The sequence below is a fragment of the Ursus americanus genome, chromosome 5 (assembly GCF_024610735.1).
Source record: "Ursus americanus isolate L20-20 chromosome 5, mUrsAme1.1.p, whole genome shotgun sequence".
Classification (NCBI taxonomy): domain Eukaryota; kingdom Metazoa; phylum Chordata; class Mammalia; order Carnivora; family Ursidae; genus Ursus; species Ursus americanus.
In genome coordinates, this window is record NC_142131.1 from 47,580,756 (window position 1) to 47,597,573 (window position 16,818).

The window sequence follows — 16,818 nt, forward strand, 5'->3', positions numbered from 1 at the left end:
AAGTATGAAAAAGTATATGAAAGACTTTTAACATTGGGTATGTGGGGAGGAGAGAAATAAGTATAAAAAAGACTATTAAAAAATTAAAGGTAGCCACATCCATGATAGAAGGAGTGTATATATGATTCCTTTCCTATAAACTTCTGGGTGTGTCCATAAAGAATTCTAAGGAAAGAACGGCTAGTAGAATATTAATGATGCCTATGTCAGGCTGATGAAATTTTAATTCTTACTATTTTTATTTTCTAATGTCTGACAGTTTTCAAAAGTATAAACATTGTTTACATAATAGCCATTATTACAGTGACAAACAGTTCATGGAATGTCTACTACGTTCAAAGAACAAGTCTGTGGATATCAGCATAGTAAATATCCACGTGAGTTCTTCCTTTTCCTTTGAAGTCACATTAATCATTCTTCAGATGAAAATCGGTGAGAACCCTGGAAGAGTAGTGATACATAAAGACTCTTAATTGTCACATTCTGTAACAAGAATTCCATTTGAGTTCTCTTACCTGTAGGTCTGTGTAAAGGGGCTTTGGCAATGAGCTCGGCCCTTAGGCTCAGAGCCACTCTGGTCCTGTGTCTGGGCTGAAACAGTAAAGGTAAGGCTAGGAAAGGGTCTGGGTGAGTCAGTGAAAATCTATCGCAATGATGGAAAAGCCATCTAAGAAAAAATGTCCTAGAGCCTGAGGTCAGAGCCAGCCCCTCTACACACGAAGGATTTCACGGTCTGTGTTTATTGACACAGAAGGTGGTTTTAATTACCCTGAAGGAATTTCTGGCATGTTTTGCCAAAGCCGGTCTTTAAATGTTTAATCAGTGGATTTCTGCCAACCAGACCTACTGGAGAGGTCTGCATATGGGGGCAGTTGGTCAAGTGTAGTGTATTGCAATGTGGCTGCTAGTGACGGAACATAGGTATGTTTTATCAGAGAAACATAGGCCTGAAAATACCAACTTCCACCCATGAAATGATCTTGGCTTTGGAGAATATGGCATGTTTTATGTCTGAGAAGCTTCGGTTTCCTTCCCAGCCATAGATCATCTTCTAAGCAATCTCTACGACCTCTGGTTTTGGTGTCCTGAAAGTAAATTTGGTAAGGTGATCTAGAACCAGAGTTTGAGTGATAAATCAAACAATCAGCTTCATGGTCCTACACTAGTGACTTGAAAGAAGGAATATGCCTTTCCAGGTACAGGTCCAAGGAAAATGTATACTTGTAATCTTTAGTTTTACCCATATGTGTTGACCTATAAAATATTTTAAGAAAAGAGCTATAATAGGAAAAGTAGTATGATGGTGTCACATCACAAAGCCATTTTAATCTTTCAGATAACTTCAGGGAAACCATAGTGCAAGATAAATGTAAAAGCACCAAAGAAATTTTTTCCTTGATTTTTTGTTTCTTTGCTCTTGAGTGTCTGGTTTGAATCCTCCCACTAAGAGTGTAAAAATAGTCAATAGTGCTACATACTATCTTTGATTCATCTCTCCACACTTAACTCCAGATGGAATTTCTTTTTTGTTCTCCTTGCATAAAAATGTCCTTCACACTATCCCCTTTCACTGCTGTCCCAACTAATCTACATGGAGGCCACATTCTACTTTCTCATGTAGACGTGCAAGGAAGAGTAAGTTGGCACCCTGAAATCCTAATAGGAACCCAGAGGCGTCTTTGGCACTATCTACTGAGCCTCCCTTTGAGCTCCTGAGAGTGTCTGTGTCCTGTTTCGTGACATAGTAGTTTGGTGATAATCCTTTTGGCTTGCATGGAAAGGTTTCTCAGGCTATTTCATACTGATGTTCACTGATCTGAGGATTTGCCAAGCTTCCAGGGAAGTAAGGCCAATGGACACGAATCCCTCTTAACCATCATAACAACGGAGCAAACAGTTCCACAGATATCTTTGGGACAGCTGATAACTATCAAGTTTAAATGGTCCCTCTTTCTCTTGTCTTTTAAATTAGTCTGTGGGTAAACCAACTTGGTTTGACCAGGTCGATAGGTTATGGTCAAATTTTAGGCAAAAGAAAGAGTTACATAAAATAGTAATGCCCTCTGAAACTTGTGAAAGGGCTTTATATTTCTACAAAGTATTTTCACAGCTTTCACCTGCTGTGCACCAAAAAACTTGAAGAATGGGTTTATTTCTTATTACCTCAATGTGAAAACTGAAATCTAGTAGAGTTAATCAGTTTGCCCATGATCACATAGCTGGTTTGTGGTGGAGACAAGACAGAGGTGCAGAGATCTGATCCCTAAAACAGAGCTCTTCCCATGAGGTTACAAAATGAAATCAACTCTCATTGAGCTCCCAACGGGATGAAATTTTGCAATCTTGGGGAAAAGCGTTCATTTTTGCGACTCTCTCTGAGAGATGTTGGCCACCTGCATCCTTAACACAAGGTTCTTGGGGTGGAGAAACTCGGCATGTCATAGCCCTTTGTTGGGCATTGGGTGTAGGGTATGTCTCATTTCTAAGGCCATTCGTTGTTACTATTCCAAACGGAAGGGTCTTGAGGCTGCACTCCTGGCCACTGTCTTTGGTGCCAGCCTCAGAGAGCTAAAGTCTGACGCATAGGAAGATGTGGAGAAGGCAGTAGACTTAGTTCTGTTTCATGACTGCACATGGCACCCAAATATCTAAATCACAAATATCTGCCATTTAAAGCAAGCAAGAAAAGAGATAAGAAAGAATGGATGATTCATCACTAACACCATTATTTTCCCTGGAACATAATATAAGGGTAGTGAAGCTACATTTACTGAGCGATTCTTACATACTATTTACTTCTTTCGCTTCATTTCCATTTAAATATGTGAGTAGTGAATTCTTTTTGAAGAAGATGGGCTTATTACTTAAATCATCTAACCATTATTGCTCATATGTAAAATCAGGATAGTACTAGTAGCTACCTTCTATGGTTGCTGTAGGCATTAAGGGAAATAGTTGTACAGTGGTTAGTTCAGTACCTGGCATAAATTAAACATCAGTAAGTCGTTGTTTGATTCTCTTTGGTATTTCTAGAAGCCCTAACTGGTCATAAGTATTATTTGCAGTGGGCCATACATTTTTTCCTGCCCTCCAAATCCCTAGAATTCAGGGTTATGCTAAAAAATAAACTTAGCAGGTTGAGAACACGGACTCTGGAGAACCCCCAGGTTTGTATTCTGGCTCCACCACTAGCTAGCTCTGTGACCTTGGGCGAGATCTTTAACCTTGCTAAACGCAGGTGCTTCCTCTATAAATATACGGGTAACAAAGCTGAATTTCCTAAGGTTGCTGTGAGTATTAAATACAACAGTGTATGTGATGTACCAGTATCAAGTATGTTCACTAGTATTTTCATTAATATTAGTTCATTTATCTGTATCCTAAAGCAAAATTGTTAGTGTCAAAAGATGGTTGTTTTCTTTACAAAACAGAGGAGAAATAACAGCCTAACCTTAATGTTTGATCTAGTATCAGTTCTGGATGGTGGTAATTGATGACTTTTAAATAATAAATATCTCCTATAATAATATATGGAATCTTGTGAGAGTCTAAGCCAACTGCTGCCCTTTTCTGAATATGAAACAAAACATTAGGAAATGAAAATCCATTATCTACTCTATGTAGCATCAATAGGATCGTTTTTAAAGGTAATAGCTTTGAGATATTAAAAAATTAATGATAATAAATAAGTTATAAACCTCTTTCTATATTAATGGTATGTTGAAGCTTCTTATTAAGGCTTAATTTTGTTGTTGTTTTAAATCTTATAGCTTTATTTTTAGTACTTCTTGTATTGCCTCATTCATAGGTTCTCCCAGAGTATAATCCTAATACCTCTGGACAGTGAGAGAAAGGGAGCCTCTCCTAATCGGTGAAATGACCATTCCTCTTTCTGAATACTTGCCGTTGCTTAAAAGTTCTGTGTACCAGAGCCGTCTGCATTTGACCCATTGCTGCTAGCCCTCCGCTGTGAAGCCTTACCATCAAAAGCTTAGTATCCTTGCGTTCGTGATCCCTCTTTCACTCCATGGAGGTCACTCCCCTAACAGCGCCCAGCCTTGTCAAAACTCCTCACGTGTTTTCTGGCCGTTGTTTTCAACCTTAATGTTTATTAGAACCACCTGCGTGTTTGTTAACTATAAATTGCTAGGCTCCTCCCAGCGATTCTAATTAAATGGTACTGGGAAAGAGCCCGGAGTTTGCTTTCTAGTGGAGCGCTGGGTAGAGGCTCTGCGGCTGGTTGGAAGCAACCCTTGGAGGACCCCTGCTCTCAAAACCCGAAGGCAGCCCCCTAACAGAGGAGGAGGTGGAAGCGCAGAGAGGTTTTGTAGAGTTGGCTGTCGTATCGTATCGGCCTGGATTGTAACCGACCACGAGCAACCTCACACAAAGAGGCTATGGGGGGGACTTGGGGCGTGTTAATGCAGCTGTATGTTACCAAAAATTGAAGCATCGCTACCTCCTGGAGTCTGGATCTGAACCCCATGTTTGTCACAGGAGCCAAGGGAGAACCCAAGACAGAGAATAGTGGCACAATAATGAAGCATGAATTATCCAGATGAAAGCACCTATGGAAATAAAGGTATTAGTATCATTATTTATACCTACTATTCTTAATAAAATAGCAGTATGGAAGTGTTGAATAGTTCCACTTGCTTAAAAGTTGCTCTGGGGGACTCAAATCAATTCCGTCACGTTTTAAAAACAACGTGTAGGTAATAAGCACTGTTTGACTTACTGTTTTCAGAATGTGTTTTGATGAAACGTGTTGGCACACAGCAGTAACAAGTAATGACCGGTTATAAAGGTTTTAAGCCAGGAAAGAGGTGAGGCTCTGTGAGAGGAGGCCTGACTGTATAGATGCTGGCGATGTATGCAGACTAGGCTAGAGAATCAGACGGATGGATTAGCTGCGGGGTTAGAGAAGAAGCGTTGGGCCAGGAGGCGAAGAAAGAGACAAGGGCTTCTTACTCTGTACACTGAAGAATGAAGGGCCTTACTACATGGTAATTTTGAATTAGGAAGGAAATCGGGAAATTACTATGTAGGAAAAACAGTAATTTCTCAGCTGTATTCAATGTTTGGAGGCCCTACCGGGATGACCACGGAGCCGTCCCACCTGTTTGGGATGAGGTAGCGCGAAGGCTGCAGCTAGCTTGGTTTCACTCCTTTCTTCAAACTATACGGTGAGACTCGAGCATTACAGCCTCCGCACATGGCTGTGTGGGGGCCTGGGCAAGAAAATCTGGTGCAAAGGAACTCTAATTTTTGAGAAAAAGAATCATCAGAGAATTCTCCCCTGAGGTGGAGTTTATAACAGAGATAGATGGAAACTCTGAGTCAGGTCGAGGAGTAAGACCTGCAGAAGAGTTTCTTTGAGGAAAAGGTATGGGGAAAGAAGTTTCCAGATAAAGACTTACTCTAGGAAAATGAAATGAAAAATGTGGTCGAAGACTTGAAGGGAGACAAAAACAAAGAGCAGATGTGTGTATTTATATATATGGGTGTGTGTTTCTGTATATTCTCCATCAGCTAATGGGCGTGGGTGCGTCAGGCTTCAGTGTCCCAAGGGAATTATCCAGCCTTAGCTTTATCCATTTATATGGACTCCACACAGGCTCTATTTACTAATATGCTTTTTTATGTAAGAAAAGAGAGTAGGCTTTGTTTTCAAAAAATGTCTTGGGGTGTTTGTGTTGGTAGGTGGAGTCTAGCTCTTTCCTTGCTATAGAAATTACATCTGTTGTAATTACAGTGTACCTTTCTTTCATTTCTAGCCAGGTAACCTTTCTAGGGTGTTCTAATGTGGTTTGGTTGGGGGTCTGTGTTTCATTTGGTTTGGCCTCCGTTGCCGCTTCAGTGAGATAAGACTAGATAGACTTCGAATGGGTTTCACCTGGGGCTGCCAACCGTCACACCCTCCTTGCCTCCTTCAAGAGGGAGGGGACCGGAGGGATTGGAATACTTTGTTATTTGGTCATGTTTTTCTGACTTGTGTCACGTCAGACTCGAAATTTCCAAAAGCGCAAAAGCAGCAAGTGGGAAAGAGACCGTTCAGAGTCAGAATTTTAAGAGCATGTTGTGAGGAAGAATGCGTTTCGCTGCACCTCATCAAGTCCAACTGTTTCTGAAAAATCCTTTCCAACTACAAAGACGGTGCCCTTTTCAAAATGCTGAGGGATTGGTAACTAAGCACTGTGCATAGCTCTGCGATGGAGCGTGAGGTATAAAATGAATGAATGTGCGTGTGTTAACATAATGTAAGCCTCACTTCAAGGTATTATTTTCTCAAGTGAAGCTACTTGCTTTGGAAATGGAATCCATTAAAATTCGGTTAAGATTGCCTTGAGTTTTCATCATGAGGCTAAGGTTATTTAATAGCAGCGTAAGGCAAAAAGCCACATATGACTATCTCTCACTTCCCAAACAGTGCTCCAGTGAGAAATCCTACCGTTCCATGTAGCGGCAGGGTGGCCTGAAAGGAGTCTGCCATCAGCCTTCCATTGACTATTTATTCCGCACTTAATGCCTGGTGATGTGCTCTGCGCTGGAATGCAGAGGGTGCGGTACACACAGTGGGTCTCTTAAGGCTCTCCTGGACCAGTAGGGGACACAGGACCACAAGTCATGACACTGCAGGATGAGAAATTCTGTGATGCGGATGTCAGGGGGGCTGTGAGATGATGTGAGAGGGCTCAGAGGAGGGCTCATGAAGAAAGACCTGGTTCAGCTGAGACCGGAGGATGAGGAGAGGGAGGAAGAATGAAAAGTGTTCCAGGGAAGGAGAAAGGTGTGGTCAGAAGATAATGGCTTCATCCTCCCTGAGTCGTAGAGTAATTCAGGGACTTTAGGAAGAAGTCTGTCTGGAAGATTGAGTTTCTCTTCCTGTGGGGGGTGGTGGGGTGCTAATGGTGGTAGCTGAGATGGTGGCCATGGTGGGTGCCGGTGGTGGTGGTAGAGGAGGACAGAGACTATAGCAGTTAATCCTTACTGAGCACTTACTATGTACCGTGTTGAAGTACACGAAGCATTTTCCTCGCGTCCATTACCTATTAGAGTTTTACAATCACCTTATGAATGTAGGTACCATCATTATCTGTGTTTTACAAATGAGAAAAGTGAAGCTGAGAAAAGTAAGCTGAAGGTCACCTTGCTAGTAAGTGGAAAAGCCAGGATTTAAAAACAGAAGTTGACTCGAGAGCTTGCATTTTCCACCATTACTGTGGTATTAATAATCTCACTTTTTCAGGGGCTGATATAAATAAAGATGAGCAGGATAATTCATTTGAAAGAGCTTTTTAAACTGCGTGGAACTCTAGCCTGTCATTGCACATGTTGGGCTGAGGCAGGAGTCATGTGCTCAGTAGCTAGCCTAGATTAAAGAGTAAAAATGGCTTCGGCAATATCTAGGCTGTCGTCCCTGGCCTTGTTAGCACCTCCTCTAATTCTTTGGCGTCAGCACGTTAGTAGTCAAACATGGCATTCCCCAGGGGACGCTTTTTGAAGCAAGAGAACATTAGATGAGATGGACCAGGGATTTGCTCCCAAGTGGCAGTTGCTATGTTAGAAAGTCCTCAAATATTTCTGAGATCGTTAATCTCTGTTAATCACTCCCTGCCCCCTCTGTGACTGCTCAGCACAAAATGAAGTGGAGGCTTGGCAATGATCCAGTTCTTTTTAAGTGTCTTGGCTTCTAGTATGGGTAATCCAAAGCCTCAACTGGACTTTTTAACATTCTGGACTACCTAGCTGATGTGTGTACTATATACATACATATAGACATACATAGACACATTCCCTATCTGGCCTTCCCTTTTTTGCCAAATAGTCTCTCTTCCTGTTCCTTGATATTTCTGCCAGTCCTGCATGTGCTCCCTGTGCTTACCTGCACTCTAATCAGCCGCCGTGTCAGGAATTGAGGGCTGCCTCTACTAGTATCACACAGGCAGGTTCGTGTTGCTCACCAATACAACATTAGCAGTCACTGGAAATAATTGAAAACATTCGTAGAGGTGGTTGCATACTCTTTGGGCCCAAAGAGCGTGTCTCCACTACAAAGGGAATGGCTAGTTCAACAATGAACCAAAAAAATCTTCTGCATCACAGTTCAATCACAGAGGCTAATTGTTTGTTTTTCGTCCCGCTTGAGGCCTGATAACGGGGTTTCCCTTTGGAAGCTTGATTGAGCTGGTGTGCAAGGCAAGACTGTGTAATTCAGACCAGTGAAATGCAAACAGTTCCATGTATTAATGGTCACTAATGACCTGTAATCAAGCTATGATTTGTTAGGTTAAAAACAAAGATGCAATTAGTTTATTTGTTCAAGAGCGTAAACAGAGGAATTTGTCAATCTGCTGATTGTTCTTCTCCTTTGAAGACGATAGGCTAGAGCATTAGTCTTGAGCTGTGGCTCCTAGGAGCTGCCATTCATCTGTTCCTGAGATTCTCCCAGCTTCCTGAACAACCATTGATGAGTCTATGGCCTCTGTCAAAAGGGGACAAAAAGGATACGGTTCTGGGTGTCCTTCCTTTGTGGATTTTTTCCTCTTGATGAGCTAACGACTTCAATATTAGTTTTCCTCTTTCCTCTCCACTGTGGTCTCATGCTTCAACCACCTCATTGATTGTGAAACGATGAAAGTATCATCGTTTATCCGGCAGCATTTAACCCAGAATTGTCAAAGGCCAGTTATGCTGCCACTACTGTCGTAGGTCTTAAGGTTTATAATGGTTATGAAGAGAGTCTTGATTCAGTCTTTGTGATTCAGTCTTTGTCCATAGATGCCTTTAGGGTTTCTGTGTGACTAACTACTTCTTGAATTACTTACCACTAAAACCAAGTGAAAAATCTCTTGCCATGAAACACATGCTCTGTTGAGATACACATCTTAGCGAATCAGGCACTCCGACCCTTTGGGGAACATCAAAACTGGAAATAGAGATTTTGAGGGATTATAGTGACTCCTTAGAAAAGATATACCTTGTGTTTTCCCTAGTCCTTTATTTAAATAGGGGGAGTAAATACATTTAAATTCTTAAGGGAGACCATGAATTTAATAAAACATAAGCCTCTAGGGGCGCCTGGGTGGCTCAGTCGTTAAGCATCTGCCTTCGGCTCAGGGCGTGATCTCGGCGTTGTGGGATCGAGCCCCACACCAGGCTCCTCCGCTGGGAGCCTGCTTCTTCCTCTCCCACTCCCCCTGCTTGTGTTCCCTCTCTCCCTGGCTGTCTCTCCATCAAATAAATAAATAAAATCTTTTAAAAATAAATAAGCCTCTAATCCTTTTTCAGGTGAAAATTCTGTGATCTACTTGATATTACAGAACAATAATGATACAGGTTACCCCGATGAGGCATTTGGATTGCTTAAGACCATGTTGAAACAGTGGAAATGATCTCACTCACATAGAGCATGACTTCTTTCCTTATCAGCCTGAGTCACACACTAACCTGAAACGACTATCAATCTGTGCTGTCTCTGTCCTCCACTTAGAATAAGCACCTTGGGTCTCTTGCTCAGCATGTATCACAGGGTCTGACACAGTGACTGGCATGTAATAAATATGCTCAGTAAATATTTGTTGAGTGAAATTCAGGCACAAGGATTAGAGATTGAAAACCAGTAGTAGCATTTGGGATATTGAGAAATAAAGCCAAATGACTTGATAAAAATGATCTTAAGTATTAGGATTAGTAAATAATCAGCACCATAAGCTGACCTTTTCTGTTTTTTTCACATCCCCTTTTGTCCATTTCCATATAGTGCATATAATGCATTAATAAACTTCAAATCCCTTGCATTAATAACCCATATGACAAAAGGGACCTTCTGTCCTTGTGGAAACTACTAAAGCCTAGCAGTGATATTTCCAGTGATATTTCCTGTACTCAGCCTCAAGGGTGACCTATCAAATTTCTGGTGTGAAATAACCTATTCTTCAGAATCTAAAGAGGAGCCTTCACATGCAGGAAAGCTTTGACAATTGTGTGGGTAGATGGGGTGGTCATTTCTCATTTGTTTATTCAAGAACTGCTTCTTCGACACAGGCATGGGTTAGGTGCCAGGGATATGGACTAACAAGCCCTCTGGGGGCATATATTAATCCACAATAACAAAGATGAATGTACAATTATAACCGTGACAGGCACTGTAAAGGAAGAGTCTGTGGTACTGTGAGAGTGTGTAAAAGACTATTGGACCCAGAGACGGAAAGCTTCCGTGGTGAAGGGATCAGAAGACTAAATCCTAAAGCCATAGTAGGAGTTCCTGTGTTGAAGAGGAGCAAGAGGCATGATTTGGGGCAAGAGAATGGCATGACCAACGGCCCTATAGTAGTAGCACAGAATGTGTGTGTCCAGGCAAGTGAAAGATGCCCAATGTGGCTTGAGTTCCCGCAGGATTGGAGTTAGACAGAAGCCACATCTTGCCCAGCCTCGATGGTAGAAGAGGACTCTATTATTTTTTTCTATGCTAGAAATAAAGGGAAGTGTTAAAATTTATAAATGTGGGGAAGATGGGGAACAGCATTCACATTTGTTTTTCAGAAAGATCATTCTGGCTGCAGTGTAAAGAACAGATTGGAAATGCTCCAGAATAGATTTAAGGAGACAAGTGATTTGTTCATATGAAACTGACACAGAATCTACATAATATATGCCCATGTGAGGCAGTTCCAGTGTAAAGCACGTACCCTTCCGAGAGATTGAAGATGAGCTCCACCGTGGTATAATATAGACCTCTTCGAATTTCCTCTGTGTCATGCACACACACTTACCCAGACATAAATTAGCATCATTAATGCAGAGTGTCACATTAGAGCCCAGCTCCCCTTCCAGCTGAAGCACCACGTTAGCACCTTTCCCTTTGTACTTTACCCTTCGCCTTCAGAGACTGTCCTCGGGTCTTATTTTCCTTCCTAGAAGTGTGAGGTTGGTTTTTCTGCTGTGCTATTAGGGTGATCCTCCACTTAGAGTCTAATCTGCCATGGCTTTGCGCCTGTTTGTCAGGAACTTCGAGAATATATTAAGACATTATACAGGGTGGAAGCTCGGTTTTGACAATGATTATGCCTATTATCTATTTTAATAAATGTAAATTGCTGTGGAGACACAAACCATTTTATGCCACTTGAATCCTTTTCAGGGAAGCCTGAATCCTTTTTGTGTAGCTTCGATGTATTGCTGTCATTCTCCCTTCACAGAGTTGAATAAACACACTTAAATCAGACCTCTGTTAGTGCACTCTCTTACACTGTTGCCCTAATAAACTGTTGTGATGTTCGTCTTTGAAATCTGTATTTGGTAACATTTGCAGATTTATCTGTATTCCCTTCCAGAGCTGAAGTTATTGGGACTGCGAGTCCACATGTGCATTATATGTGCCAAGGACTATCCTTCGGATATAGCAACGGATTAAGGCACTGCTATTGCCTTTAAGAAGCTCAGTCATTTCTGACTGTTGGAGCAAGGATAGGAGCTTAGATGATGCATGTGGTGATAAATTAGAGTTGGACATGTCAGGGAGAAGTCAGGTTTAACTTTAGATAGATACACATGATTACATGTAGAGATATTTATAAGTATGGGTATATACATGGGCTTATGTACATACACATATTTCTTTGTCATTTGAGAAAGCCTAAAAAATGACACCCCAGTAGCAACAGGTACACCCAGCACTCACTTCTTTATTTCTAAAACCATTATTCAATGAAAGGAACAGGGAATCCTTCCAGAAATGTCTGATTCTAGGACTGGGGAAGGAAATCTACAAGATGTGCCTAAACGTAAGGAAGTTCTTGAAAACGAAATACATTGATGGGAATATGTCAAAGGTGACATTGATGAGAGTACGTCTAAGAGACACAGGAGCCAACTGAAAGAGTTCCTAATGACTCAAGTGGAATCATTTAAGCCAAAAAAAAAAATGTAGTAGTAGTATTGAATTATAACAAAATTATAAATTATAAACCAAAGTACAAAATAAATATTCATGAATCCATACTGATATCAATAAATATTTGAATAAATTAATAAAGGACAGAAAAATCTCCTAATCAGAACGCCAAATAAATTATATAGATGACCCAGCCTCAAGGAGCATAGCAAGTGGGTGTAGCTCTCCGCTCCTCACAAAGTGTGGGCTGCACATAGAGACTTCTATCAAAAGAGTACAGATTAAAAGAGAGGGTTCAGGAAAAGTAAACTGACAGAAGAGAAACCTGACAAACACTACTTCAGCTAGGTGATGAAGGTCCACGTGAATAGTTGTGTAAGTCCTGTTGATGGTAGGGAGTCATGATGTGATGTAATGAACATGGCACGTTACCTCTGTGATCTTCATTTATGAGAGAAACACCAGACAAATTACAGTAGGGAGACCTTCTACAATATACCCAACCATGCTCTTCAACGCTGTCAAGGTCACCAGAGGCAAGGAAATTGTGAGAAACTGCCACAAACAAGAAGGGCCTAAGGAGACCTGATAACTAAGTATAATGAGGTATCCTAGATGGGATTCTAAAACCGAAAAAGAACATTAGGTAAAAACTGAAGAAATATGAATTAAACTATGAATTTTAGTTACACTTGTGGTCCAATATTATAACAAATGTACCACTCTAACATAAGGTGTTTATAATAGGGGAAACTCTGCAGGACATATTTGGGAATTCCCTGTGCTATCTGTTCACTTTTTCTATACCTGAAACTGTTTTTTAAAAATTAAAGAATAAGAATCTTACAGTGCAGTAAGCTAGCAGGCAATTGTAAGCTATGTTGGGAGGGTGTATACAGTCCTTGAGAGAAACATAATGTAGTTCTAACTGGGCTTTCAAATCCTGACTTGACCACTTTGGGCAGGTTGCTTAACCCTTCTGATCTTCTGTTGTATCTTCTCTAAAACGGTGATAACACCTGCCATGAGTCAGAATAAGCTGTGAGGTCAAACTACAAGAGCTCAAGTCCCCAGCGACAAGTAGAGTGATTGACTAAACCTGTCTGGGCACTAGTTCCTCATCAGTAAACAGGATAATAATAGTACCTGACTCTGTGTGTTGTCCTGGGGTCCGGGGTAATATCTGTGGAGAGCTTAGAACAAGTCCTGGCACCCCGTGCTAGGTACATATAAGCCGCTGCTGTCTTCTCACAGGTTCGTGGTGAAGAATCCATGGGACAATCAGGGAGCATGCTTAGCTCATGCCTGGCACATCATAAGCTCTCTGTTGGTGGTGGCGGTGATGGAGGTGGCAGCAAGGGAAAGGTTTGTGAAGGCCAGGGGGTGCCCTTCCCACGAATCCTACACAGTGGTCTTCTCTGACCCTACACTGAGAACAGAATAAGGGCTGGCCAGACAAAAGGAGAGCGGGCGATGGGTGTGGGCTCTAGCAGAAGGAACAAAGGTTCCCAAGCCAGAGGAAGCATGGCACCTTTCCAGAACTTCAGAGATTTCGGAATGGCTGGAATGTGAAGTCTAAGGAGGAGGAAGAGGAGAAGTAAGCAGGGCCAGCATTTTGTCTGGAATTGAAGGCTGAAGTAAGGATTTTGCCTTTATCCTGGGGTCAGTATAAGACTTGTACCCTAGAACAATTACTCTGGCTGTTTGAAAAAAAAAAATGCATTGGAGGTGGAAGACCAGTTAAGAAGTGAATTCAGTTGTACAGCTGAGAGATCATGGTGGCCTAGGTTATGGTGGTGACTCTGGAAGTAGGGTTAAAGGATTTGAAGGCTAACAACAGGGCAAATACTGATCATATAATTTTATGAGGATCTCTTTCTACCTAGGAGTCAGATGTATTATAGCATGTAATACCTGGACAATTTCCTAATATCTGCAGAAGTTAAAAAAAAAAACTCGAAGGTGATACTATGAATTTTAGGCAGTGACTTTGAGATTTCTACATATATATACCAATATATACCATTATAGAGAGTTTAAAATTTTAAAAAAGCCATAAATATGTAACAATCACATTTACTCTAGAATGCTCTAGACCAGGATCATCCAATAGAAATATAAAACAGGGGCACCTGAGTGGCTCAGTCGGTTAAGAGTCCGGCTCTTGATTTCGGCTCACGTCATGATCTCGGGGTTGTGAGATCAATCCCCACCCCCACCATCAGGCTTTGTGCTCTGAGCGGAGACTACTTGGGATTCTCTCCCTCCCCTTTCTCCCACCTCTCTCTCTCTCTTTAAAAAAAATTTTTTTAATTTAAAAAAAAAAACAATACAAACCACAAAGAGCCCAGATGTCCATCAACAGTTGAATGGATAAAGATGTGGTGTATGTATTTAATGGAATCTTACATAGCCATCGAAATATGAAATCTTGCCATTTGCAACAACATGGTTGGAACTAGAGAGTATTATGCTAAGTAAAATAAGTCAATCAGAGAAAGGCAATGATCGCATGATTTCACTCATATGGAATTTAAGAAACAAAATAGAGGAGCATAGAAGAAGGGAGGGAAAAATGAAACGAGGTGAAATCAGAGAGGGAGACAAACCATAAGAGATTCTTAACCATAAGAACCAAACTGAGGGTTGTTGGAGGGGAATAGGGTGGGGAAATGGGGTAACTGGGTGATGGGCATTAAGGAAGGCATGTGATATAATGAGCACTGGGATGGTGACTAACATATAATAAAAAAATACTATTAAAAAAAAATAATGAGCACTGGGTGTTATATGCAACTGATGAATCACTGAACTCTACCTCTGAAACTAATAATATACTATATGTTAATTGAATGTAAATAAAATTTGAAAAGAAATAGTGAAAATAATAAATTTTTCAGTAGCTACATTAAAAAATAGGTGAAATTAATTTTAATATATTCTAGTTTATTGAAAAATTCAACATGAGATAAAAATTATAAATAAAAATTTTGAATTAGATATTTTATATTGTTTTTGTTACATTGTGTAAGAATGTACATTAATACTGTGTAAACTTGGTGTGTATTTTATACTTAGGACACACCCAATTCAGACTAGCCTCATTTCAAATTTGCAATAGCCACATGTGGCTAGTGGCTACCGTATTGGACATATTCGGTCTAGGGCTCCTAAAATCTTACTCAGAAATTGTTTTTGGCTTTGTTTGCTGAAGAAATAATTTTTAACCGAGTTAGTCAACATTTCTGCTTCAATACATGCACATGTCAACAGACTTTAGTGTATGTATTCAAATTGCCTGTTACTTTCAACAGGTTTTTACTGAGTGCCCAGTATGTGGTAGTGGGATACCTACTCTATCAGCATTGACTATGATTTACCCACTGATGTTTTAATTGTGAGCTGAGCCCCCCCACCCCTATGGTGCCTATCCTTCATGGAGCTTACAGGTTTGTGGAAGAGACCTGCAAAATAAAGCAAAAACCAGTAAATGCAGTAATTATAAATTATCTGTGATGAAAACACATGAGAGACTGAGAGACTGGATAACCACGGTGGGATGGCTTTACAGAATCTCAGTTGAGTTGACATAAAGTGGGAGATAAAGATGAAAATGAGCCAGCCACACACAAAATTGGAGCATATGCAGATCAAGTAGAGGAAATGGCATATGCAAGAGCCCTGAGGCCTGTGTCGTGTTGAAAGGGTCAAAAGAAAATAAGTGTGGCTAAAGGTTGGTGGAGGGAGAGAGTGGTGGGAAGCTAGTCTGTAGAGGTGGGGTCTCTGGGAACTTTGTGAGCTATAGAAAGCCGTTGAAATATTTATCTAAGTACCCTAAAATCTTTTGCTTTAAAGATTTCTTTATTTAGAGAGAGCTAGAGCAGGGGGAGGGGCAGAGGGAGAGAATCTCAAGCAGACTCCGTGCTGAGCATGGACCCCAACACAGGGCTCAAACTCATGACCCTGAGATCACAGCCTGAGCCAAAACCAAGAGTAGGAGGCTTAACCAACAGTGCCCCCCAGGCACTCCTAAGACTTTTTAATTATGAAAATTGCCTTAACTTCAGATCATTCCGTAGACTAAAAGTAAAAATTCAGTGAAGTGAAAGATGGAATAAAGTTTGTTCTATACATCCCACAATGTTATTAATGAAAGGTGGAGTAAAGCATGTGAAAGATCTGTGGAGCCTGTGTAATGATCTACAGAGGCACAATGATGAAAAGAAAGATATGTAGGTGCTCAACACAGCTGGCTTTGTTGAGCTCTTTTTTGTAATGGAATTGTATTTTTCAGCATCCAGGGTGCTTGCTTGCTTGCTTTTTTTTTTTTTTTTGAATTTTTTTATTATGATATGTTAGTGACCATATAGTACACCATTAGTTTTTGATGCAGTGTTCCATGATTCATTGTTTGCGTATAACACCCAGTGCACCGTGCAATACGTGCCCTCAATATCCAGGGTGCTTCCTGAATGGCATGTCAATTTTTTTCCAAAAAGTAAGTTGCACAGGGTGGAGCTAGGCATCTAGGTCCTCTGCCCTGCCTGTGGTTTCTGGATTTCCAGATAAGTGGTTGGCTACATCTGAAACAAATGGCTACAAATCCATAGTGACATCTTGGTGGGTCCTTCTAACAGTTTGTATGTGTGGAGAAGAAAAAAATATCCAAGAAGGCCAGGAAAAAAGATGACCTTTTATTTGTCTGGCATTCTATAATACTTCAATATATTTTTGGAATCATCATCTCATGATCATGATAGCTGTAAAATGGATGAAGCAAGCAGAATTTGGTCCAAATTGTAGAAGAACAAGCTGAGGCTTTGAGAAGTAGAGGGTCACATGGTTAGTTGTGGCCAAAATGGAGAGGGGGATTATATTTTCTCTCATGAGAGAACACCAATGACTTTTGTGATCTTACAGCC

The 16,818-nt window shown here is 40.9% G+C and overlaps 1 protein-coding gene across 4 annotated transcripts in view; it reads left to right on the plus strand.

The window, feature by feature from the left end:
- Positions 1-16,818, plus strand: part of PPP2R2B (protein phosphatase 2 regulatory subunit Bbeta) — a 633,944-nt gene that overhangs the window by 388,433 nt on the left and 228,693 nt on the right. The window contains exon 1 of one of the 4 annotated variants that reach the window (XM_045794356.2): positions 4,164-4,582. The exons of the other annotated variants lie outside the window; for them this stretch is intronic. Coding sequence (XP_045650312.1) covers positions 4,546-4,582 — 37 coding nt within the window. The 5' untranslated portion in view covers positions 4,164-4,545. Of the gene's footprint in view, positions 1-4,163; positions 4,583-16,818 lie in introns of those variants that run through there. 4 annotated transcript variants of the gene reach the window in all.